At 37.4% G+C, this 27,601-nt stretch overlaps 1 protein-coding gene across 1 annotated transcript in view; it reads left to right on the top strand.

The window, feature by feature from the left end:
• Positions 1 to 743: 743 nt before the first annotated feature.
• The window catches only part of mas (masquerade), a 32,980-nt gene continuing 6,122 nt past the window's right edge, over positions 744 to 27,601 (top strand). The window contains exons 1-6 of the mRNA XM_067757568.1: positions 744 to 940; positions 23,397 to 23,604; positions 23,676 to 23,825; positions 25,360 to 25,638; positions 25,709 to 25,867; positions 25,942 to 26,015. Coding sequence (XP_067613669.1) covers positions 23,478 to 23,604; positions 23,676 to 23,825; positions 25,360 to 25,638; positions 25,709 to 25,867; positions 25,942 to 26,015 — 789 coding nt within the window. The 5' untranslated portion in view covers positions 744 to 940; positions 23,397 to 23,477. The remainder of the gene's footprint in view (positions 941 to 23,396; positions 23,605 to 23,675; positions 23,826 to 25,359; positions 25,639 to 25,708; positions 25,868 to 25,941; positions 26,016 to 27,601) is intronic.

Here is a 27,601-nt window from a genome sequence, read left to right as displayed (position 1 = left end):
ATATCTATGATTTTGATAAATTTTGCAATTTTTTCAAAAGCAATAAATAAAATATACAAAAAGCTAATAATTTGACTCAAATATTTTTAGGTTATGGATATGGCGAAAAATCAAAAACCAATTGGTTGGCCATGGTATGGTTATGGCTTTAGCGTTATGACACGGCACCATTAATCAATTACATTGATTTCCATAAGGTTGGTTCGATCAGCTGTTTTATCTGGTTATGGCCAAGTCACCATTAATTGGCCCTTTAAACGCATCTATATGAAAAATTGTTTATGTGACGGGGCTTTTAGGCTTGGCCTTGGCTTAAGCTGGAGTCATTGGTGCCGTATGTCGTATCGCTGTATCCGTATCCCTAACGTAATCAGCTGTTTATCGTTACGACGGTAAACCAAAACCCAATTGGTTGGCTGCGATACGGTTACGACCTTAGCGGCACCAATAATCGATTGCATTGATTCTCATAAGGTTGGACGAATCAGCTGTTAAAAGGTTACCGATACGGTTACCGATAAAGCACCAATGTCTCCAGCTTTAAGTGAAAGAAGAAATGTTATGTTTATAATGCAAAGAATTTGTTTTAGAACTCTCTTGATTGTTGTTGCTGCTCCACTGCTGTTATTATTGGCGGCTTAACAGTTTTAAAATGGATTTGTGAACTTCTGCTTTGGTTTGTTGGTTGTCCACTTGTTGCCGCTGGACAAATCAGTTTCCATTTGGCCTTCGGACGAGGCACACCGTCCTCGAATTAGTTGCAGTGCAATAACCAATATTTGAGTGCATAAATACCAAGCAAAAAATAAAGAGAAAACAATTAGCTTGAATTAAGTAAAAAGCAAGAAGTATAGTGAAATTTTTACTGTTTTCAAAAGGATTTAGAAACTTGCTAATTAAATAAAAAAAATTTATTGTGGAATTTTGCATGCATTTTGAGGTATAAAAAAATATGTGAAAATAGTTTAAATCTGCTTACATACATATATGTATATATGTAACTACGTACCATACATATACTTTTGTTTGTATGTGGATTAATAATTTCCGGTTTCCTGACATCTACTTAATATGTATGTGTGTGTGTGTGTGTGTTTAGTTGCCATCATATTAACTTGTTGTGTATGACTCGTTGGTAGAAATATGCGTATTACCGTTAGAATAACAAGTGGAAAGTGGCCAAAGTGTGTAAACGAGTGACAACAAATACTTGAGGTGGCAATTAAATTCAGTGTACAATGAATGAAGGAATTTTATAATGAAGTAAAAAACATAAAAATTCGATAACAAAAAAGTGCAATAAACAAGCGCCACAGATGAAAAAGTAAAGCGAAATCAGTTGAAAATATTATTTCTAAAAAAAATATGGACTTCATTCTTAACTGACGATTGTGGAGTTTGACCTAAATTTATGCGATTTGCATAAGCGTCGACTTCTAATACAAGTCCAAGGATGTCGGGAGAGGTGTCAAAAGGCGCGTTTTGGCCTAAGTATTTATAATCCGAAGGCGGAAATAAAAAAGTTGTCTTATATCAATAGCTATTAACAAAAATACGAAAAAACCCAGGAGAACTTTGACATAGGTGAAGTTTTTTATTTCCGCCATCACATTATTGTACTGAGGCCTTTGACACGTCTCATGTTATTTATCGACGTGTATTATCATTCCAGCACCGTTGTAGACTTTTACCCTTTTTAAAATAATCGACTGGATCTTAATAACTAAATTAGCGCTTAACCAAAAATCGCGCTATTTGTTTCTTCGTTGTGATAACTGGCATCAATTGGTAACAACAAGATAACTTAAATCGTTTTCCACCTGGTTATTTCAGCGGAGTGGGGCCATCCTCCTCTTCTGCTTCCTCTTTCTGGGGTCGAATAAGAATACCTTTTTGGCCGTAATATCATCTTTCATTCGCATAACATGACTAGCGATCGTATGAAGAAATTTTCTTTCGAGCACACCCAGAGCTGCTCATCAGATTTTGGCTAGTTCCATGGTTCTGAGTTATTTAGCAGAACGGGTATTATAAGTGATTTGAAGACTTTTGTTTTCCGAGAGGGGACTTTACTATTCAATTGCTTACTTAGTCCAAAGTAGATCCTTTTCGTCAAGAGTTATATTTCAGCCGGTTCCCAAATAAACTAAGCCTTTTACTTTTTCGAAATTATTTGCTACCAGCGAAGGCGTGATTGTCAAAAGGCAGGTGCGCTGACTCTTTGCTTGCTGACTGCAGGTGTTGTCCTCATTCGTCATCAAACCCAACCTTTTCGCATCTTTTTTCTGTTTAGAGTAAGCAGAACTTACGACACGCACGGGTGTTAAGATCGATGATATCAATGTTGTAATGGGTAACATTAATTCCATTATTATCGATTGCGAGCTGGGGCTCATGATGTTTCCTAGGCGTTTCATCGCTCACTCCATTTAAGGGCACATAGATGTGATTCCTTCATAATCTAAGCACCCTTTACACATAGGTTGCTAGCTCGCCGAGTTTTCATCATACCAGTTGTGTTTTTCGTGGATCCGGTAACCGATTTTCCCTGCATTCCGTTGCGTTGACTTGTGCTGTCAAAGAGGTGTGAGATTCGAAATCATTGGCAGACTGTTGCGATTGCAGCCTTACGTCGTCTAGCATTGGTTGTGTTTTTTGTTCCCTGCTTTCAGCCACGTAGAGTCGGGTGCGTATTTTGACCGTCACGAAATAATTATCCACGTCGATGATAGTTTTTCGAGCCACGGATGCCGTCCGTCTGCCATGACGTGGCCGATGCAATTACGTATATTTCGATCGGGTACTGCCGTGAACTTTAACTTATATTTTTACGCTTGAACATGGTTCTGGCTATGACCAAGTTTTGAGCATCGGCGAAGTGGATCAGCCTGAGTCTTGTAGGTAGATGGAGGTTTCATTGCGGAGGCTTAACTTTTCGTGGAGCCCAAAACACCTTCTTTGTCCACCTTCCGGGACAGGGCTCGTATCAATGACAGTACTTGGCGACGAAGTCTCTCTCCCACCAGTGTCTATTAGGTCAGTTTAAACTGGCCGGTCAAACCTGTCATAGGTTGAACGTACAGCATTTTGTCTGACGACGAAACGGAAAACCCCAATAAAGTACCTTCATCTAACTTATAAAGTAACTTCGTCCTCTTGACAAGTGCCAGAAGTTTTCTAAGACCTAGCTTAATTGCTCCCACCTCTAATAGCTGGAGTCTTGAGCTCGCTGGTGCAAGATGCAAACAAGAAATGTGTTCGTTTCTGCCTCTAGCCCGCACTCTACAGCCGAAGAAGCCTAAGGTAAAAGCATGCGACGCCAGACATCAACCTTGTTTGGCTAATATCGTAAGACTTGCAGATGACTTGAGAGATTTTGCAGTCCCGCACGTTGCCTGACTGATTACTCATATTCACTTCGTGTTTCCTTTTTACTTCTTCCAACACAGACTGGGACGTCTAGCGCATATACATCGAGCGCTGCATCTCGTTTTGCCAGCTCATTGGTATTTTCATGACTTTAATAGCTTTTATGGCGGTCGCCGCGGTGTGATGGTAGCGTGCTCCGCCTACCACACCCACGATCCTGGGTTCACGCCCCGGGAAAAGCAATATCAAAATTTTAGAAACAAATTTCTTCAATTAGAGGAAAATGTTTCTAAGCTCCTCGGCAGTGTTTAGCAAGCACTTCGAGTGTATTTCTGCCATGAAAAGCTCTCAGTGAAAACTCATTCGCCTTGCAGATGCCGTTCGGAGTCGGCATAAAGCAGTAAATCAATTAAAAGGAGCACGACGCAAATTGAAAGAGAAGCTCGGCCTGAAATCGCTTTGGAGGTTATAGTGCCTAACATTTATGTATTTAATAGATTTGATGACTTTCCAATTGTTTTTATATTACGCTAAGCCGCAGCGAAGCATCAGCGTTGAGCCGTTACAATCCGTGTTGAACAAGTTTTGAACGAGGAGTGAGATAATTCTCAAGCGTGGATGCGCTTCCCTGGTTCTAAGTTCAATCCTATATATGGTGTTCAACAAAAAAATTAAATATAGCACAACTCCTAACCCAATTCTGCCAACTATGCGCAGGCTAAACAGAAACATATGTAATAAAAAAATCAATAGCTAAAACAACAACGACAACTTTGTACTTACCTTTGCATATAATATTTTCTCTTCCCATTTATATTTAATGTAATTTTTTATTTATTTATTTATTTACATACTTTGTTTTCTTGTTTTTTTTCGAAACCATTGTTGGTGTTGGTTTATTTTTGGCTCGCTAGTTAGCTTACTGTGACACACTTTCGCGGCGCGGACTGAACTCACTGCGCCGTCGTACACACCTCGCACCAACACACACATACATAAAAACAAAGAAAGATGTGCAAATGGTTAACATCGGTCGTTACTTGTTTATGGTGAAATGATGGAGTTGTGGGGCGGTGGTTGAGAAGGTATGGCATGCGTCGCATACTCAAATGCGTGCCGGTGACAATACCAATTCCATGTCGAACTTGTTGGCCCTAATCTTATGTATGTTGAATGCAATTGAGTAAAGAATTATTATTTGTATGTAAATTTGTGTTTAGTTATGTTTGAGCGTTCATAGGTGAAATTATTTAAGAATCGTCCAAATTCTGAGCACGTTCTTGGGTGCTTTTATCTGCTAAGCTATATATGACTCGTTGCGGAAAAAGTTTTACTATAAAACTTAATTAGGTTATAAGACATACATACATAGTTTACTAAGATTCTGAAAGGCACCTACAGCTTTTTTTTAGAAATTTTATACTAAACTACTACTTCAAAAAATTTGCTGAAAAATTCGCTAAATAATTCGATATTAAAGCAAGGTAATTCCACTTAAAACTATTTTTAATGCAAAAGCAAGGTAAAATACTGTAACGAATTTAGAGAAATTCCGGCTTCTGAACCTTCTGCTAACGTTCGAATCGCTAAACTATTGAATAAATCACTCCAATATTCTGTATTTTAAAATGGTCTTTATTTAGCTTAGTTTGGGAGTAGTACTTCACAATTATACTTCACAACCAATAGCCTGTTTAAATCAAGATTGATTACTGACTACTCAGCTTGCGCTGCTTTTATACTCTCCGTTGGATCATTCGCATATTTCTACTAAAGTCTATACGTTTCGCCTTCAAGAATTGTTGTATCTCCTACTTGGTAATTGAGCTACATATATGCGTGTGTATGTGTGCGTAACAATTTCGGCTGATGACTACATCTGTGCGTTAGTTATCTCTTCGTTGCCTTTTATATATGTGTGTGTGTGATGATTGATGTGTTCATGTATATACGAGAGTTTGCTTCATGTTTTTTTATTGTTGCGTGATTATTTATTTAGTATCAGCTTAGTGATGCTAATATTCGTCACAGTACCTATCATTTGATACAAATATTGCCACTTTTATTATCATTTAAAACAAGTGTAACCAAGTGGCAACTTCTATAATGAGTCCTTAGTGGAAACACCTAGCAAAATTAGCTTAGAATGCAGCTTTGTACCTATATTCAAAATGTTATCCAAATTGGTTGGATAGCAGCAGATATACAATAAGGTTTAATGGCAACCCTGACGACGTAAAATACCTTTCGTTTGATACCCAAATAGGCATGTCTAATTAAATTTGTTTTGAATATGTGCAGCCCTGTAAAAGATGTCAACAAACAACAATTAAGTAGGGGACCTTAGAATATATCGAGACACCTTTATGTAAAATTTTTCCGAAGTTGGTTAAACTGCTTTCGAGGTAGTGGCCGATATACATATATACATATTATAACGAATTTTGAGAAATTCCGTTTATTTGAACCCTTCTGCTAACGTTCGAATCGCTAAACTGTTGAATAAATTACTCCAATTTTTTAGACTACTTTGGGATTAGTACAATTATACTTCACGATTATACTTCACTTCGCAACTGATAGCGTTTTTAAATCAAACTGTTTACTGACTACTCAGCTTGCGCTGCTTTTATACTTTCCGTTGCTTCACTCGCATACCTCTACCAAAGTCTAGACGTTTCACCTTCTAGAACTGCTGTATCTGCTGTATGTATGGTAAATGATGATTGATTTGATGTATACAAAAGTGGCAGCTTGTTTTATTGCTGTTCTGCCTTTATTTACTTAGTATCAGCTTGGTGATACTAATATTCGTCACAATATGTATAACATAGTAAGGTGGCAACCCTACTAAAAATATGTATGTTTAAGTGAGCCGTAAAATATCTTTCGTTTGCAACCCATATTAAAAAAATAATAAATAGGTGACAATATTTTGAAGTAATCATGGTCAAAAGCATTTGAATGTATTTTATTTTCTGATTTCAACTAAATCGTTTAAGCAGTTACCGAAATAGTAGTTCAGGTTGAACTGAATGTGTTTGTAAGAACCACACATAATATATCCATAGTTTTATCCGTGACAGTGTTATTTAAAACCGCCATCTTTACACTAGCTTTGTTAAACTAATGTGATACGACTTCCACATGGTCTTTGACACGAGCCACATGCTTAGCTCTACACCTTTCCTGCTTGGTTGATAAAGTATATGGTTGACTGTCTCTTATCTCACCCATGTACTTAAACAGACTGCAGCTCTCACACTGCCTTCCAATTTCGGGTAGTAAACGCCGAATCCAAGCCTGCTGAGTTCCAAAATCTTTCGTCCCGATAAAGAGCAATGCTTCTATATCAGCACCACCTCAAACAAACTTCCATTAAATGTTAGTTGGAACTCGCGCGAAGATTGCCTTATTGAGGGTTTATTCGTCGGCCACGCGAAATCATTGAACTCCCTCCCTAACTACATCGTCGTTATGTTTACTTCTCCCCTTGCCCCCTTGACTGAAGGCACCCTTTCTAATTCGCCCGGTTCTACCGTGCTCTGATTGCTCTCTTTGAATATTCTCTTCCTTAAGCGTAAATATATAATGTATGTTCTCCAGCACATTTTCTCAAGCTCCTTGTGGAAGCAGCCTGCTTCCACGTCCATAGGCGAAGAGCAGTTAAGAAAATTCGTATACTGTGTTGGTAGGAGTAGCATATTCTCCGACTTCGCTACGCATGGGATCTATACATCAACCTTTTAATGTTGTGGGAATCTGTGATCCACGCATAACCGTAAACTGTGCGCTCATTTTGCCTTTGGAGGTTTAAACAGCCTCTGCCTAGCCATACCGCTGAATCGATAAATGACAATGACATATTTGGTTCGTTTCGCATCATTCCGATCATGATACTAAGAAATTCTTTTCCTACAGATCTCCAGCTTTGGGTAGACGTCTGCTCATGGAGACTGTCTATTAAAGCTACAGTAAATGAGCGATTTTCCACTTTGTTCATATTTTAAGGGAGAATTGGAGCTGCAACTTTACCCCCTTTAGAATGACCGATTAAGCTGGAGCCTCATTGCCACCTTCCTTTAGCTTACCAACCACTTAATATTTTGCTAGAATACTATCTCCCCGCTGTTGCGTGACTTCCCTGCATTTTACCTTAGAGGTTTAGAGGCAGATGGCTTGCCTCACAGTCCTGGGCATAAAACTTTCCCATCCCTTTTCCCCCGCTTCAAAGTGGACTCACCGCTTTCAACCGATCGTTTTTTCCGCCCTGGGCTTTTTCCTCCTTAGCGGGTCGAGGATTGATTGCACTACTCGTCATCGATCTGCCTTCGATCTGCTTCTACTGTTGTTCGAGTCAAGCGCTCGCCCTCTCGGTCAATTGATCCTATAACGGTTCCCAAACACTGAACAATTCTTAATGCTGTCTTGTAGTTTGAAAACACTTCCTTCTCCGCTTTGTCTCGTTCCTTTCTCATCTTCATTTTTCTGTCCGGGATCACATACCGCTCACTCACCATGCCCACTGACTACATGCTGTCTTCGCTATCAAGGTCCCAATAGCTTATAACGTGTTTTTCTTTCTCAGCTTGAGCACCATTTTCTCGCTGTTCCGACTTTTGGAGTTCAATATCTGGGTCGTACGAGCAACTATACGGCAAGGCGAGCTCAGAAATGTAGTACTAACTGTTCATCACAGCAGCGCATCTTGAACGACCGAAATAAGTTCCGTAAGCAGTCCCGTATCGTAAAGACTACGTTCATATACACCCGACTGCAAATCATCCAATAAACAAAGACCGCGTAACATTCTGGCTTAGATGCATGCTCCTAAGCAGCTCGATAATCGTTCACAATTGAATTCGGCTAAGCCCTCACGCCCACAATACTGTGCCAGTGCCCAATCTTATGCAATAAAAAAAATTTTGTTAAGCTGCTAAAATTTTCGAAGTGAAAGTATCTTTTCGATGAATCACCCTGTTTGCGGTTATAAAGTTCAGCATATCCGCCGTTCAAAATTTTGGAGCAAAGAATGTGTGTCAGTGGCGTCATAAGTAACGGTGCCACTACCAAGATTATCATACAAATTTCCAATATATAAACAAAAATTCAAGTTGTAGATTGAATGGGCAAAGAAAAGAAAAATAAATAAGGAATAGTGAGAGAGAGAAAAGGGAGAGATAAACTCGAAAGCTTTTGTTTTAATGACATACAATCAATCAATGACATAACCTAAGTACATAAGTGACACAAATTAAATACTCAAAAGTTTCGATTGATTGATGAGCTCTTAACAAAAAAAAAAAAAAAAAAAACAATAACAATAAGACCTATCCAAAAGTGTTGGAGTCAATTGGAGTCAGTCAGTAGTCAGAAGTGCGAGTTAACATGATTGACTTGATTTATTGATTGATCTCACACTGATCTTTTCATCTTCTCATCTACTGATGATCTTCATCTACTGACTTTTATTGCATATATGTATGTAAGTATATAATTTTTTGGTTTCTTCTTCTTTTTTTGAATCCACATCTCATCTTCCAAAGCGTTCTACACTTGTTGCATTGCTATTGTTGTCTTATGCCACCACATGTTGTCGGCTATTGTGCTATGCTATGCTATGTAGACAGCCGCACAGCTTGAATGCTAATTGAATTTCATTTTATTGGGGATTGTGAGTGACATTAGCAAACGCGTCAGTAGTCATGCAGGCCTCATGCATACTAAGATCAAGAAGAACAAAAAAACAATCATTGATCTTTGGGGACAATATGAAGCAACTTCTTGACTCCATTTAATATCGATCACATGCCTACCTACGCATATATAATTATATACAGCAAGTGGATACAACTTGTCTTTGACATATATCTCTTTTTTCGTTTTTTTTTTTAATATTTGTTTTAGACTTTTTGTAGTCTGTGGTATGTCGCTTGTCTGTCCTATTTTTTCATGTTGCGCGTCTTGGTTTTATGCCAGAATTTAAACGCAAACCCATTAATCTAAAATAAAAAAAGCTTAAACGAAAAAATCTACTAAGGCGCTGACACGTTTGACAATTACAACAAAAATATTATTCTATGGTTAGATTTAGTCGTTTTGCAGTTTTGAATTGAGACAACAACATTTCCGGTTTAGGTTAAAATGCAGCAAAAATAAGAAATTCAAAGTTGTTTTCTGAGAGTATGGATATTAGTCAAGTTTTTACTCAGAATAGATGCGGGGCAAAGTTGAGCTTAATAGAGCCCATGTACTAAATTAAAAGTTAGCAGTAAAAACGATATGAGGTTTATCAAATGTCATGTCCTCAACAAGTCTATGAGAATTTGTTTATTAGGGTGGGCCGATTTGTATGGACGAAAGTTAACCGATATCGCGCCATCGATTTTTTGATAGGATTTGGGCTCAGGAAAAAAAGTTCCACTACGCATACCCAAAAAAATAATTTGCGAGCCTGCGAAATTTCATTTTTTTGAAAGATGTCCGCTAAGAACGTTGTGGATAACAGTTTTTTGAAAAAAAAAAATACATGAAAATTTTATAATCAAATGTGTCATGAAAAAAACCTTAAAAATCAAAGTCGAAAAAAGGTAAAAAAAAAATGAAATTTCGCAAGCTCCAAAATAATTTTTTTGGGTTTGCGTAGTGGAACTTTTTTTCCTGAGCCCAAATCCTGTCCAAAAATCGATGGCGCGATATCGGCTAATAAATCGACCCACCCCAATGCCCATATTTTCAGGTACATTCAAGCTCCTGTCCTTTCCAAGCACATTATTGTAAAAAACTCATACAAAATCTTTGATAATTATTAATATGATTGATTCTTGATTTTTCTTGATTTACATTCATTTATTAATGAGTTTGAGACATATTCACAATAATTTCTCTTATTAAATTATTGTAATTTTATTATGATGGAAAAACTGAAACGAATTAAACATACTGGCTGATAATATAGCTATATTGGGATTCAAGGGGTTGTGTAGCGCAATATATAGCTTCTCCAACCCAATTGTCAACCTCACCTTCGAGCGGCGAATCCCGTTTCACTAACAGACGAGGCTCTGGCGACCCCAAGCTCCTCATGGAACTTGGGGTGGGGAGGGAGGGATGGCCTGAAGGTTCAATGTGGCCATATAAATCGTTCCCGAGATGGTCGGGCCAGCACCTTAATGGTGCTGTGTTACCGGAGCGTATCGGATCTGTATCCGACAAAGGACCATCACATCGATAACACTCCCCAAAGCCTTCGGGGAGTAACCTAATCGCTACAACAACAACAACATAGCTATTTCGACCTTGCCCAATATCTCATGAGATATCTTTGTATTATTAAATTAGAAATTATTTCTTCCCGAGTGAGATTCGAACTTGAGTCGTCAAATTTCTAACACCGCAGGCCTACCACTGGGCTATCACTGCACTATATCTGTTTGTATATGACTTAACTTCACATTTCCCGTTTGTGGTTTTTGTTATTATACCTTTCATGAAAATGAAATGGTATATTAACTTTGTCACGGATCTCAAAATTGTAAGACCTTAAAGCGAAATAGATAGACCCACCAATAAGTATACCGAAATGATCAGGATGAAGAGCTGAGTAGATTTAGCCATGTCCGTCTGTCTGTTTGTATGCAAACTACTCCCTCAATTTTTGAGATATCTTGATAAAATTTGGTGAGTGGGTATATTTAGGTGTCCAATTAGACAATTGTTTTTATAGGCCTATTGATAAATGATTCAAGGTTCAATTCGAGCTCAAGGCCAGAACAATAATTTTTTTCTAATGATAATTATTGTTATTATTTTTTTTAAATTTTTCTAAATTTGAAAAATTGTATTTTGATTTTGGAATAGTAAGTAGACAATTTTTCAGACAACCTGCCATAGCTGCGCAGAATGATCCATTTCGAAGGGTGCTAAGCCTTCATCATCAGTACGCTTTAGGCATGCTGCGCTAACCATTTAGCTATACAGCGGTGGTTTGTTTGACTGGCGTCCGATTAGACATTAATCGGAACCGGCCGGATCGGATATATCCCGTATACAACCGATTTTTCAGAAAAGAGTATTTTTGTCATATCTTCCTCAATTTATCAGATTGAAGCTTAAAACATCACCATATACTTTCGTATATTGCACATATTGTTGTCTGAAAAAATGAATGAGATCGGCCGTATATATAACATATATCCCCCACAACCGATTGTTCAGATAAGAAACTTCTCGTAATTTCTGCCCCATTTTACCAGCTAAAAGCTTAAAATTACACCAAATGCTTACGTATATAGCAAATGTTGTTGTTTGAAGAAATCGAAGAGATCGGCCGTATATATAGGATATGTCCCCTACAACCAATTGTGCAGGTAAGAAACTTTTCGCAATTTCTACACCATTTTAACCGCTTCAAATTTCAGCAAATGCTTGCGTATATAGCATATACTGTTTTCTAAAAAAATGATAGAGATAGCTGGTATATATAGTATATATAAACAGTCATTTCTGCCCCCTTTTTAACGGCAAGAAGCTTCAAATTTCAGTTTCTATGAGCTATTTGTCAAAAAAGCTGCACCTAAATTTAAACCCTATTTTATTTTGACTATAACTATGCGCCATTAAAATTTACGAATGATTATAAATATTGTTACGAATATTAGCAACACTAAGGGGTACTGCCATCTCTAAGCCGATGCTAAGCAGTGACGTGAATGCACATCAATAATTCAATCATTATGCCTACACATATGTACGTATACGCAGCGGAGAAGCAACAAACAGACGCAGATATCTTATCTGAGATATACAATTATAATTGGGGAAGTGTCGCTCACAAACACACGCGTACATGAGAGCTATACACGTACATCTGTAGTTATAATTATAACAGATAATCAACTAGTAGATTCGAGAACAGAAGAGCCTAGAAGATGCAACGAGAAAATCAAAGAGTATAAAAGGCCTCAACAATAGAGGCGCTAGAAGCAGTTTTGATCAAGTACGCTATCTGTCGGGCAATAGTAGAGTTATTTATTGTGAAGTATTTTAATAAAGGCCATTTTTCCATTATTCAATATTGGAGTTATTTATTCAACAGTTTAGTGATTCGAACCTTAGTAGAAGATTTGAAATAAGCGGAATTGCAGTAAATTCGTTACAATATTTTATCTGGCATCTGAAAAATCAAACTTTTAATTACTTTTGTTTGTTTCCTTTGGTTTGGCATTTCCACAAAGTTACAGAGAGTGATTTCAATTTTTTTTTTTAAATTCACAAAATCAGTATCGCCACCGAGAAGAGAGAATGGTTTTACCTTCATATATTTTTTTCATGAAATATGTGTATATAAAGGCAATTCTCTCAATCTAGGAAACGCAGAAAATGTTCCACGTTTTCGAGATCAAAAATACTACACGCAGAGAACGCACCAATACCGCTATTTGGAGAAATATTCAATGAAGTACTCTTGAGTGAAAAAAATATAAAGAAAAAATTTGCATCACATTAATGAAAAGTTGTATACATAAATAAGAAATTTGTCTCAATTTGAAGATCATTTGTATGGCAACTTGTCCCCTATCTTAGATAAGTGTTTTTTTCTGAGTGTACGTAGAAGACCGGAAACTTAGTTTTATTTTCGTATTCAGTGAAATTAAAACACAACTAAAAAAGTAAACGTCAACTTTCTGGCGCTTGTTAGTAATTTCATTGCCAACAATAAAAAAAAATTAATTAACAAAATATAACAACACATTAAACACACTTTCATCTTGATCAGTGTTTATGAATATCCATTAGGGTGGTCGTTAATGTAGATTCAATTTTGTTGCAATTATAAAAGAATCTCGAAAAAGTGAATCAAAATCTCCCAGTGGTGTTTAACTTTTCCGAAATTAAACATTTCCAAGCAGTTCTCAAATTTGTAAAAAACATAAGTTATGGGATATTAAATATCATTATGAGTGCTTGCGATGATTTTTTCGGCCTCATTGCCATTTTTTGGAAATTAACGAATAGTACGAAAATGTGTGGAATATTCCCTGTCTTTTTATTGCCAAACAGAAAGTTGGGTTCGAAAACATGAATAAGCGCAGAAAGGTTAACCACGAGCTAACTTTTTAGAACGTTACGTGTACGCTAAAATTGCGTTAGCTTAGCCGAGTGTTGAACTTTCTCGAGAGTAAACTTTTGCACGAGTCGTGATAGAACGATACAAGTACTAAGTGAGCAGCATCGATACTTTATACTTATAGTATATATATATACCCATTTGTGTGCTCTTACATATATTTTAAGGATACATTTAAAGAGAATCATCACGAACATTCAATGATTTAAAAGATTTCTGATCGACTTATGGCATTTAAAAACAGTTTTTTTTAATTAGAAAAATTTTTTTAAAGCGGGTTCGGCCTTCGGCATGATTTGGCAAGCACTCCGAGTGTAGTTCTGCCATGAAAACGTTTTCAGTGAAAACTCATCTTACTTGCAGATGCCGTTCGGAATCGGCATAAAATATTGTAACGAATTTAGTGAAACTCCACTTATTTCACACCTTCTACTAACGTTCGTATCGCGAAACTGTATATAATAGTATATATAAACTATATACTATATAGTGTTCGTCCAAGCTTGAACTTCCTTACTTGTTTTCTACTAAATTCAAAACGTACGATCTCATTTAACCCTCGGATTAGCGGTGAATATATTCAACACAGCGTTGTCGTCTGGCCAGACGAAATTTTATATTTTGAACTTTATCCACAAACATTTGAATTTTTATTTAAATTTTGAAGAAAACCTCGTCGGACACTGTGATAATTTTGAATTTTTTACAGTCAGTTGAGCAGAGCTCACAGAGTATATTAAGTTTGATTGGATAACGGTTGGTTGTACATATATAAAGGAATCGAGATAGATATAGACTTCCAAATATCAAAATAATCAGGATCGCAAAAAAATTTGATTGAGCCATGTCCGTCCGTCCGTCCGCCCGTTAACACGATAACTTGAGTAAATTTTGAGGTATCTTGATGAAATTTGGTATGTAGGTTCCTGAGCACTTATCTCAGATCGCTATTTAAAATGAAAGATATCGGATTATAACCACGCCCACTTTTTCGATATCGAAAATTTCGAAAAATCGAAAAAGTGCGATAATTCATTACAAAAGACAGATAAAGCGAAGAAACTTGGTAGATGAGTTGAACTTATGACGCAGAATAGAAAATTAGTAAAATTTTGGACAATGGGCGTGGCATCGCCCACTTTTAAGAGAAGGTAATTTAAAATTTTGCAAGCTGTAATTTGGCAGTCGTTGAAGATATCATGATGAAATTTGGCAGGAACGTTACTCCTATTACTATATGTACGCTTAATAAAAATTAGCAAAATCGGAGAAGGACCACGCCCACTTTTAAAAAAAATTTTTTTTAAAGTAAAATTTTAACAAAAAATTTAATATCTTTACAGTATATAAGTAAATTATACCAACATTCAACTCCAGTAATGATATGGTGCAACAAAATACAAAAATAAAAGAAAATTTCAAAATGGGCGTGGCTCCGCCCTTTTTCATTCAATTTGTCTAGGATACTTTTAACACCATAAGTCGAACAAAAATTAACCAATACTTTTGAAATTTGGTAGGGGCATAGATTTTATGACGCTAACTGTTTTCTGTGAAAATGGGCGAAATCGGTTAATGCCACGCCCAGTTTTTATACACAGTCGTCCGTCTGTCGTTCCGCATGGCCGTTAACACGATAACTTGAGCATAAATCGACATATCTTTAATGAACTTAGTTCACGTGCTTACTTGTACAAACAAATTCTAGGGTCACCCCTGGTCCACCTTTATGGCGATATCTCGAAACGGCGTCCACCTATGGAACTAAGTATTACTCCCTTTAAAAATACTCATTAACACCTTTCATTTGATACTCATATCGTACAAACGCATTCTAGAGTCACTCCTGGTCCACCTTTATGGCGATATCTCGAAAAGGCGACCACCTATACAACAATCACCACTCCCTTTTAAAGCCCTCATTAATACTTTTAATTTGATACCCATATGGTACAAACACATTCTAGAGTCGCCCCTGGTCCACCTTTATGGCTATATCCCTAAATGGCGTCGACCTATAGAACTATGGCCCACTCCCTCATAAAATACTCTTTAATGCCTTTCATTTGATACAAATGTCATACAAACACATTCCAGGGTTTCCCTCGGTTCATTTTCCTACATGGTTATTTTCCCTTATGTTGTCACCATAGCTCTCAACTGAGTATGTAATGTTCGGTTACACCCGAATTTAACCTTCCTTACTTGTTATTGATAAAATTTGAAATGAATTCGATCTATGAGGTTTTATAGGCTTAAAAATATGTTCGCTTCTCGTCTGGCCAAACGCTACAATCTATCGGGGGGTTAAAAAAAAGTTTCTACAGTTTTGGTAAAAATTCCGAAGTACTCACTTGGATCGAGTATACTCGATACCTTTTAATGAGTATGAGTGCTAGCATCCAGGGCCGTAGAGAGAAAATCCGGGCCCGGGACTAAACAATTAACGGGCCCCCTATAAAAAAAACACTAATCAAATGTATTTTGATTAATTTGAATTAATGACGTCTCATTCATGAATCATTATTGATGGATTACATCAAAAAAAAAATGTTTGCCACTTCAACTAAATGATTTTTGGACTAAGAGCTGAAAAGATAATTAACACAGAATATTTACTATTTATACTGTTTTATTGTAACGTAGAAATAAAATTCTCTTTTAACAACCACATATTGTTTCAAATAATCTTTTCTAGTTATTTGATAACATTTAAATATATTTCTGATAAATTTAATGATGATTATAAATTTTACTTATTCAATATTGAAGGTTCGGATATAAAAGAGTGGCTTTATTTGTTTTTTTCGCTGGAAATTTTTTTATAATAATTTCAAAATTTAACTGTCTTGCCAAAACGGATTCAATACAAAGCGTGGGAAGTCCTGAAACTCGCTCTTGAGATGAACACGATATATGAAAGTTTTTGATTCTTGCAAGGACACTGAAAGAATATTCTGCACTAGCTACAGTAACAGGTATAGTGCAAAAGATACGTAAAGCAACACAAATATTGGGGAAAATTTTATACAGATTTTGAACATATGTAGATGGCATTTAGCAATTCCAATGGTGACAGACCTTTATCAAATTTTGCTTCGAGAAACGTCCGACTTGTATTTCTCGACAAATTTTGCTGCGCTCGCCCGAACCGTAGTTTCATCCATGATACAAAAACTGGAGGTAGTTCCATTTAGTGTGACGTTAGCCACTTGACTTTTGCGGTGACAATGACAATTTCACCAAAAACAAGCTACCAGATTGAAAAATGTTGCGAATTTTTCTAATTTTGATGGATTTCATATTAACGAATACGACTAAATTACTTTCATAGTTATTTTAAATAATAAAGAAAAAAAAAAAAAATGAGTCCCATGCCTTCGAAATATTTCAATACGAAATATCAGCCTAGAAAACGTTTTTAATAAGTTTTTTGAGCTCCCGAAAATTGTTTTGGTGGAAACAACTTGGATCGAAGTTTGCAAAGCAAGGAAATATAGCCTTCTTAATTGTGCGTACGTTTGCTCAGAACAATTTGGCAAAACATACACGTCTGCCAATTGCTTGCTCAAAGGAGGTCCTTATAAACCGACACCGTAATTTCTTGACAAATTGGCTACAAGTCCATATTTTTTATTTTTTTATTTATTTCATAATTCAAGCGCTGCGCTTTAGGACGGAATTTCTAAACCATTTTTTAGGGAGATCATTACCCTGTAGCTCTGCAGGTTAGCCACTAGTTATGAGAGTGTTTTTTGCGCGTTGTACCTTGGGGCAGCCACGCCTCTACACATTCTGTGCCCTTTTAGCATTCCCATAGATGTGCAAACTTTGAGGGAACACTTGTTCTCAACATGCATTGAGAAAAATCCACTGTAGGGGCACGATAATAGGACCATGCTAGAAGAACAGGATTTTTCGTGTATTTTTTTTCTGTCTAGGGGTCAAGCTACCATATAGATATGAGTCATTAACCAACGTATGAGTCATTAGCCACTATTTTTCAATAAAATTGCATGTTTTACTGTATTCTCAATCGATATATATGCACATAAATCGTGCTAAAGCATATTATTATTGTCTCAGATGGTCATTTCGTTTTCATCCTAAAGGCAATTTCCATCTAGAAAACCCACAATTCGCCCTAAACAGTAACGGTATGGTAACGCTTCTGGCAAAACAACAAACATTATGAAACTTCGAAAATCCCCAAATACGTCAAAAAATTTTGAGTGGAACTACCTTCTTTTTTGTATCATGGTTTCATCCATTTCTTCAAATTGCCACAAAAAGGAAAACGTCTCGTTCAAATTTCTCATAGATCCAAATCGTTCAGTAATGCCAGTGATTACCAAACCAATGATCACCAAGAATGTATTGTTTTTAAAATCAGACTCTGGATCATCCGTAATCATCTCATTTCCATTATCTTCAAATCTTCTTTTGGGTTTTCTTTTACGAATGTCGAGATGTTCAATTGAATAGCAACTGTTTTGCATTCGTTTAAAATTGTCTCCCATTGGTTCCTGATCAAGTTCAAATCAGCTTATAACGCATCTAGATGTCGCGGTGCCTCCCATAAAATCAGAAAACAAAAATTCAGAACCCATTTTCAGAAAGACAAAATTCAGAAGTCAAAACACAAAAGTCAAATTTCCGAAGTCAAATTTCAGAAGTCAAAATTCAGAAAGTAATCAGAAGACAGAAAAAACATTAAATTTTTCTCAAAATTCAGAAACGTTTATTTATTTGGAAGGAATTATGTACATATAAAAAAAGTAGTAAAAACTAAAATTTTATATCGTGTGCAATAGAAAGCATGTAATTAATTAAATTTTTTTGCGTTTATCTTTTTCAAATGAATTTACAAAATTAAAAAAACCAAGTCTTTATATTTTATCTTGCGATTCAGCCTCCAGCTGAAGGTTGCTGCAGTTTTGTTTCTGCTATTGCATGTTCGTTTTTTATTTAATTTATGAAATTAAATATGTTAGGTTTTGTCCCAAACGCACTTCGAATGAAGTTGTGCCACCTTTAGATAGCATTATTTGTACGGACTTCACTCAATTTCCATAAATCGATTGGATATGACGCCTTGTTTCGACGTTCCAGGCTAAAAAATAATTTCAGAAGTCAAAATTCAGAAAGTAATCAGAAAAAAAACATAATAAAGTTTTTTTTTGCTGTCTGATTACTTTCTGAATTTTGGCTTCTTAATTTTGACTTCTGAATATTGATGTCTGAATTTTTGTTTCCGGATTTTTGACTTCTGAATTTTGGTTTTCTGAAAAAAGGGTTCTGACTAATGTTTTCTGAAAAAATGTGTTTCCGAATTTTTGTTTTCTGAATTTATGGGGCATCTAGATGTCGGACCTCAACATCTATGGTGGCGTCTCTAGCTTGAAGTACGACGATTCTTTCATTAATGGTAGTCACTATTTTGAACAAAATTGAGGATAGCAAGATACATTCGAACTTGTTGATGTACTTGATAATGCCGGTAATATCTCCGTATGCTCGTGCAGTCAAATTTAGCTTAAATAATGCGTTTAGTGCTTGTGTTAATCCTGGAACATGGTTTCCGAATGGTGTAATTGCCTCAATTCTAGCCGACCACCTAGTGTCTGAAAGACTGAGAAGAGAGCTCGGTACTTTTTTTTGAGGATGTCCCATCGTTGTGGACTGCTGCTGAAAATAGTAAAACATTTTTGTGCAACTCCGAAGAAAGTAATTGCAGCCGTACAACATTCTGCAGTATCAACACCACATACATTCAGACTGTGGGTTGCACAAGGCGAGTAATCAGCAATCGAGTCCTTTCATATTGGCGCCGTTATCGTACCCTTGTGCACGACAATCTTTTAATGGGACTTCATGTTTACCTAGAGTATGGCAAATAAAATCAGCGATTTCCTGACCAGTTTTTTGGTTACAATCCCCGAAAGCCAAAACCCGTTCTTGAATTGTAAAATTTGTTCCTTTCGAACTGAAATGGAGGTAGCGCAAAATGAACGTAGTCTGTTCAACGTGACCAGGATCGGGCGTAGCATCAACGATATTAGCAAAATTCTTGGCTTTCTTGCGTTGATCTAATTTAGTTTCCTTCACGTGTTTTGCACAAATTTCTATAAACTCGTTCTAAATGTTTGGGGAAAGATAATGAACTTGTAAACGTTTGTGCTGCTGTTGTGAAATCCTAACTTTCTCCAAATGATCTCCAAGTATCGGATCATATTGGCTTATGCGATCTTAGATGCCCAAAAAATGTGCATTGTTTCGTTCACCAAGATATATACTTTCGCCTCTGAAAGCTAGGCCTCTTTAACCAAAAAATAAAATAGGGTTCGAAATTCTATATAAAATTTCTTTCCACTTTTGAGTTTCAGTGATTAGCCGTTCATTGATGAGTGTATCAATTGTAGCCTCATTTTGAATTAGATTTTGTAAAGTTCGCCAATGAATATAACATTTAATGTGATCTTGAGTATTTTCGTGTGCTGGCAGTTTATCGTATAGATTTAAAGTATTGGTGCTTAACAGACGACATGGTAGGCAATAAAAAGTATTGCTCTGGCACGTGGGAAAATAACAGGACACTTTTGGTGACCTCGACGAATTATTTCGTTGACATATTCAGATCGAAAAAACTCATTATTCACGGTACCGATGTCGAAGTCTTTTAAATAATATGGACTTTGATACAGAGTTGGTGGTATTATTGGAAGACTTTTTGAAGATGAACCTTCATCAGTGCCACCACGAAAGTTTACGATTTCGGATTCCTGTAAGCATACATTTTTGTTTGATGTTTTTATTGTCTCCTCACTGTCCGAAGGCCCAGGCAAAAAACCATTATCAATAGTCGAATCGGATGCGGAACCTGAATGGTTTTGAGATGGCTGCCAAATGAAATATTTGTTCTTAAATTTTAAGGAAAAGGACTCTTCAAATTATTTTTTCACACTTCACCCTAATATAAAAACGAAATTCGACTTAAAAATTGCACATGGAACAGCTAAAGACTCTCCTGAATTTAAAAAAATGTCTTAGTACCTCTAAATCGCGGGCCGCCTCAGAAACCCCGGGCCCAGGGGGAATCCCCTCATTCCCCCTCCCCTCTCGTCGGGCCTGCTAGCATCGATACTTTGATCCGAGTTTTTTATATGAGTACCGGTATCGATATTTTTTCTGAAAGCTCTATCACTATGCACGACTACTTATACTGATTATATGGCTAAGTCGAGTTACGAAAAAGGGGTTTAACGCATGAGGACACTTAAGAACTCCAAAAATCAAAAGAATGTGAAATATTTACTTTAAAAAAAATCGTACTATGCTCCAAAAGTGGTTTGACCGGTGTCTATTATGGGAAGTCTTACTAAAAATAGTCATAAAAAGAAAGTTCGCATAGACATGTGTTAATTATTACTTGAAGTCTCTTTTATTTGCTTTTGTTAGTACGTCACGTTTTGTTATTTTCATTCATTTGTCTATAAATGGCTTGTTCTAAATTACGTAGACGATAGTAAACATATTGTAACGAATTTTGGGAAATTCCGTTTATTCCAAACCTTCTGCTAACGTTCGAATCGGTAAACTGTTGAATAAATAACTTCAATATTCAATAATGAAAAATGGTCTTTATTAGACTACTTTGAAAGTACTGATTCCTTAGCCTGCGCTGCTTATATACTATCAGTTTCCTCGTTCATCCATTTCTCCTAAGGTCTAGTCATTTCGCGAAACTGTATTCCAGAATAATTGTATCCCTTGCTTGGTTATTAGCTATATACCTACATGTATACCTATTTGTAGTTTATTTCTCTCTTATAGACATATGCGAGTGTATGCGTGAGTACTACTTCGGCTGATGATTACATGTGTTTCCGAGTATCTCTTCGTTGCCTTGTAGCTAAGCGTGGGGCAGTTAAGGGCGAGCAGTTTAATGTGAGTTATAACGGCGTAATTTGATGTGCTTGTAGACGTATGAGTCGTGACACAGTGGCTGACGTACCCGACAAAAACGCTTGGGGTTGCGGGTTCAAAGCCCACTGCAACCAAGCATTTTTTTTTAATTTATAATTTTATAAATTATTATTTTAATAGACTGTATTTTATTCTCATTTAGTTTATGGTGTATTTAAAACACGGGACGATGCAAAGCATCGGTACACCTTTATTTATTTATAATATCTTTATTTTAATGTATTCAATTTATTAAGTTTGGTATTTTTAATTTTATTTAATTTGGGGCGAGCATAGGGAACTCTGAGGTTTCGCTCTAATGAGCCACCTCATCTTTATTTGAAGACCCCTTTAAAAATGTGATGTGGAGGCGAGCACTGGGCTCTGAGGTATTGGCACCCCATCTTCTACTCGACGAACCTCCGTATTTTAAATTAAAAACTAAAACTATGTCTTTAGAATATTTCATAAGCCAGATGAGAATTTCAGCGCTTATGAAACAAGCGAAAGAAAAAAACTCATAGTTTAATTCGCTTAAACACCTTGTATGTACACATGTGTGTAAATGATGATTGATTTGTTTAAGTACATACGAGTGGCTGCTTAGTATCAGCTTAGTAATACTAGTATCAGGTTAGTGATGCTAATATTCGTCACAATATGTACGTAAAATTATTGAAAATCAAGAAGCAGACCAAACTAGCTTAATGAGCCAGGCCCTTTCTACTATTTCTATCCAAACTTGACTAAGGAACCGTGAAACTTCGTAATCACCACAGTTGGTACATAGCAAGTTCGTTAATCTAGCATTACATTCTGGTCGTACAAAATTGTCCGCCTCGTTTATGTCTATTTCGGGATCTTTCCTGGCAATCTAGCCTACAAGGAAGACATTCTATAGAACTCAGCGCGAATCGATACTTCCCTACAATTTCCGATGTTATCAAATAAGTTTCAATTGCATTTAAGGCAATAACTACAAACAAGATAGTTTTGTTGTTCACGGATCAACCCATGTGTTCTTTCAATGGCTATACCTCAGCTTGTAAGACATTGCAAGCGAAAGAAAGAATATTAGATTGCCTTACCTGACGATTCCTTGAATCAAGCCCAGTGCTTATTCAATTATTATTTATGGTACATCAGCGTAGATTATAGCCCTCCTTTCATTAAGTCATATCTAGAAGTCAAGAATTGTTTTGTTGTAGCCTGTGTCAGATATCAGGTCAGTTTAGTCTTGCCCTTTTCAAATCATACAAGATCATTAACAGCCTGCGGTTGGCTAATTTTCACATGTTGGTTTCCATCGCGGGAAACACGAACAGATTGCAAAGTGGCAGGGAAAACTGAAATTTAGCCTCTTGGTATTGGTTGGTGGGCAGACGCAAATGTGCTAACTCTTTGCTCGATGACAGCAAGCACTTTGTTTTGTCCTCATTCATCATCCTCATTCACTATCCTTTCCAGTTTGGAGAAAGCAATAGAATAGTACGGTTTTGTAGAATATTGTTTCAGAGCGGTCAAGTTCTGCAGCTAGTATAATTTTCTCCAGCATCGAATTAAAAAAATCACATTAAAGGGGTTCACCCTGTTTGAAACCTCGTTTACTTTCTGACGGATCGGAGAGGTCCATCCCGATTCTGACTGAGCTGCTGGTGTTGCTCAACGTCATTTTGCACAGGCATATAAGTTTTGCGATAGTTGGCGCAGTTTTGCAGGATCCCCCTTCTTGTTCCAGCAAAGAACACTTACACTCCAGTCGTCGGGCATTCACTCGTCCGAGCATTTTTTTCCAAAAAAAGCTGATGCATGCGCCTTACCAACTCCTTATCGCCGTATTTGAATAGCTCCGTAGGCAATCCATCAGCGCCCGCGGCTTACAATTATAAGTTTAGAAGAACCTAAAATTCACTTCTTGATTTTTTCCTTCCAGATTCATCTAATGTCCGCCTGACAGGCATTTATCAGCTCATCGGTAGCAGTTTAAAAAAAAAAAGCTCTCGAAAATCCACACATGAAACTCAAGATGACTTTAAATCTAAACGCCATATTTGTCGGCTGCTTGATGCTCAGTGCACCTTTGATTATATATGGACAGGATAAGAGACAGGATGATTCTTTAGCGGGAAGTTTTTTATCGGGTAAGTGTGCATCTTATATTCAATAAAGGTTATGAAGATTTACCTTGAATTATCTTTATTTTATTTTATAGGACTCTTGGACACAATAACAAGCACAGCCGATTCGAAGGATTGTCCCGGTGTTTGTGTGCACACGCTGGCAACTCTAATTTGCTATGAAGTTCTAGATAATATACCATGCCCATCGCCTAGTATGAAATGCTGTATTGAAAGTGCGCAAGGTAAAATGTGGGCGATTCTATGCAAAATTGTTCACTTGGGAAATGTTTTCATATTCTGAAAATGTTAACGTCCTTTGTCTTAATTTTTTTTTCATCTTTTCTCTGGAGCATTTTGCATAAAATGAATCTGACCTCATGAACGAAAATTCAAACCTAAAATCTTTTGATGTCTGTCAGCTGTTAGATCATATTGCTTTGTAGAGGGGGGTTGTGGTTTTTGATAGTCCTACGACAGCTGCTTATGCAGAGAGCTTCGACATGTGCTGGTTATATATTTGGGAAATTGGAAATGATTAATCTTGGGCAGCAGGTTACCAGTTTGAGAAAAACTGTGGAATATTTGACCTCACGATAGGACTGAGTAAACTGTACTCTGCAACATTATTTAGAACCACATCCCCTGAACTCAGGTCTGTATTTAAAATACTACAGATAGCGTAACTGAGTGGATAATTCTTCGCTGTGTACGGCAAGGAGAGTCCATCTAAGGAAATTGTTCATTTGTGGACAGTAGCGATTTCATTACCTCATACCTGCCGGCACCACACCCATCCTCCACACCATGGCAATGAACTGTAGGCCATTGATAGTTCAACAGTAATTGGCCCGAAGTTGTAGTCCTTTGATAAAAAGATTTGATTCAGAATGAGATACACAGAAGGATTTCATTGGGCAGAAGACTGTTTTTCTCGGCACCATAGCAGTTGGGTTGTCAAGGACATATCATATCAAGGACTATCCTTACCGGTACACTCGTTCTCCAGGGAGTATATGTGTCCTGAGACAACGATACTGTGGCAGGAGAATTTGGCATTGCAGGTTGGGCAGAGCCTAAGTTTGCGGCTTTACACTTGTCTCCAACTGATTTGGCATCCGTAGGTATGATCTTCGTCGAACTATATGTTTTTGTGAACAAATAGATTTCGCTATTTTTTTTCTTCTAGTTGAATGATAGCCTACTTTTTCCGTCAGTGGTAAGTCGTAAGAAGCAGGCTCCTCCCAGACTGTCTACCAAAGAAAAGTCGACTTCCGATTTTGCAGAAGCAGGAAACTTCCCTTTACTTCAGGCAGTGCTCCATATTTGTTTCCGGAACATATGTCGTTTGCCTTCACAGAAGCATACGTGTCCTTGAGGGGGTCAATCCATAGTTGAACCTGCCGCGGTCAATACTCAGCCTCAATTTACCCATTATGGAAAGTTAAATAATTTGAAAACTGAGGCGCCATATCTCTCTCGCTTTCCAATCTGTTCTTGTAGGAAAGGGTGTCCCATAATTTGGATCAAAGACTGTCATAGGACATACTTGCCCTCTATGCCCGCTTCTAAGACTTTCCAGATCCTTAAGGTGGACGCCCTTTCCTTAATAAAGACATCGATCGCAAATTAAATACCAAGCCTCTGATATAATTAGCCCTGTAATTGTATCACAGGCAGACAATTAAACCGTAGGGGCCTCTAGATCGTCTCCTACATAAGAAAAAATCTATAGACTTATTATCAAATGCAAATAACCTAAAAACCCCGATTCAATAGGAAAAAACACCACATCTATTAGTACCAGCACAACTACCACAACGACTACAACTACAGCAAGCACAACAAAACGTCCAACAACGACAACTACAAAGCTCACAACAACTTCAACCACAGCGAAACCGAAGATAACTTCAAAGCGTCCTACGACGACAACCACAACAACAAGGGCAACTAGAAAGACCACAGCAAGTAAGAAACACACTACTACCACCACAACCACAGTGGCACCCACAAAAGGCGAAGAAAAGGATGATAGCGGCGCGGAGAGTACAAAAGGTAAAAACAAATTAAGAAAATATATCAAAAAGACGGCCTTCTCATAAAATCTTCTCTCCCCATTAAACAGCGCAAAATTGCACTGGCGTTTGTGTAGCCGATCGTATTGCCGAATATTGCGAGGCCTATTTAACGACAAGCGGACTCTGTACAAGCGGTACGAAATGTTGCGTTTCTTTGAATGATTACGCGAATGCGAAGTTGCCAAAGGACATTTATGTACCAGCAAGTGAGTATGAGGGCACTTGGGATGTGATCCTGCACGGGTTTTTTACTTTATGTTTTTTGGAATCTCTCTTGCAGAACATATGACAAACCTGAGTAAAATACATCATAAAAATAAGACCGTTAGTACTACGAAGCAGGCAGCGACTAAAGTAAGTACAACATAAAATTTAAGGGCCATTTGTTATGGGAGCGTTATCTTCACAGTGTTATAACTAAATCACCACGCTTTGTGGATAAATACTCCTTTCCAGAAGCATAGCGGTCTTACCACAGAAAAAGGGGATTAGAATATTCTCGCAGTAGGCATTCCTGTTGTAAAATGTAACGAATATCCACAGACCTAGAAAGTATGACATGGTCATACCAAATCACTCCCGATAACACTACCTAAAACCTTCGGGGAGTGTCTTTAGCGCTGCTATAAAAAGAAGAAGAAGACATCGCTACAAGAGGAGATCCGGTCGTGGGAAGCGAAGTTAGCAGAGAGTCAAGGAGCTCGGAGAGAGCTTTGGCTGATCGTAGCAACCCCTCACAACATATGTCTACTGAAACAAGAGGGTGAACGTTTTAGCTTAAGCTAAAGCGCACAAACTCTTCGATGAAGTGGAGTGTAACAAAGTCAATACGAGTTTGTAACCCGCAGATGCGTTCGTGTACAGTATAATGCATCTACATATAGCCAAGCGCTTCTCTTGTACCTCCCTCGAAGAATGCCTTATGTAGTATACCTGGAAGTCAACACCTACCGTAATATAGTTCGTATTGGTAGTAATTTCAGTTCTACCACCGTTTATTCTACCTCTTGCCATGTCATCTCATTTTTTTGCGAGCCCAAGATCGGCAGGTTAATGTAAGGACAGCGACAGAGGGTTTGTTCTCACTCCCGTGCGGTATCTCCTCTGTGGTGAATGGAGTGATGGCCGCATTGCTAGAGTTAATGCTTAGTCCCCTTCCTTCAGTAAATTGAGTGGCTTTTGGACAATATTCTCGGCCTCCTTGTAGCGATAAAGATACTCTCCAACGATGTGGGGGAGTATTATCGAAGTTGATGGAGAATATCGCAGAGAGTGCTGTCGAACTTTCCACTTGCAATAAAAACAATGACACTATGTGACATGACAACTGTGTACATTCTCATGTGGTCTTATCAATTGTACTTTATCACCCCATATTGTTGTTTCTGCTATTCTTGTGCGGAGAAGTTCTTCGGCAGACATTTTCATGGGTTGCTGCATTGTCTCAAGAGAGCGCGAGTTATACCGCTGTGTGCTATACTGTCAAACTCTCCCTCTGTATCAAAAAATGTGCTTAGTACTACCTCACCATAGTCGAAAGCTCTCTGAGTTTTCGTGGACAGGTGTTAAAAATCAGAAACATGCGATCTGCGAAGGCATATGAGTAAAATATATTTGACTTAATCTCATTGCTTTTAATTTTCTCCATTGTTTTCAGAGCGAAAAAGGTTAGAATAATGGGTCTCAATCAATTTCCTCTGTACGTTCGTTCTTATAATATCCGTTAAATTTGGAATCAACTCCCCTGCCTTCTGTAGACATTTCGGGTAGACTCAGTTCACTCGAGGCAATTTGAAGCACTCAATGTATCTTTTGGCCACTTAATCTCCCACTCATATAAAATAGTGTCTTCGCTAGGTGTCAGTCCCGTTGGGTCTCCGCCAGGTCTATGAACGTAAAAAGAAAGTCGACCTCGACTTTACTCATTTCTAAACAACTTG

Source organism: Eurosta solidaginis, chromosome 5 (genome assembly GCF_040869045.1).
Source record: "Eurosta solidaginis isolate ZX-2024a chromosome 5, ASM4086904v1, whole genome shotgun sequence".
NCBI lineage: Eukaryota > Metazoa > Arthropoda > Insecta > Diptera > Tephritidae > Eurosta > Eurosta solidaginis.
The sequence above is the reverse complement of the archived record's forward strand: the minus strand, read 5'-3'. Positions and strand labels throughout refer to the sequence as shown.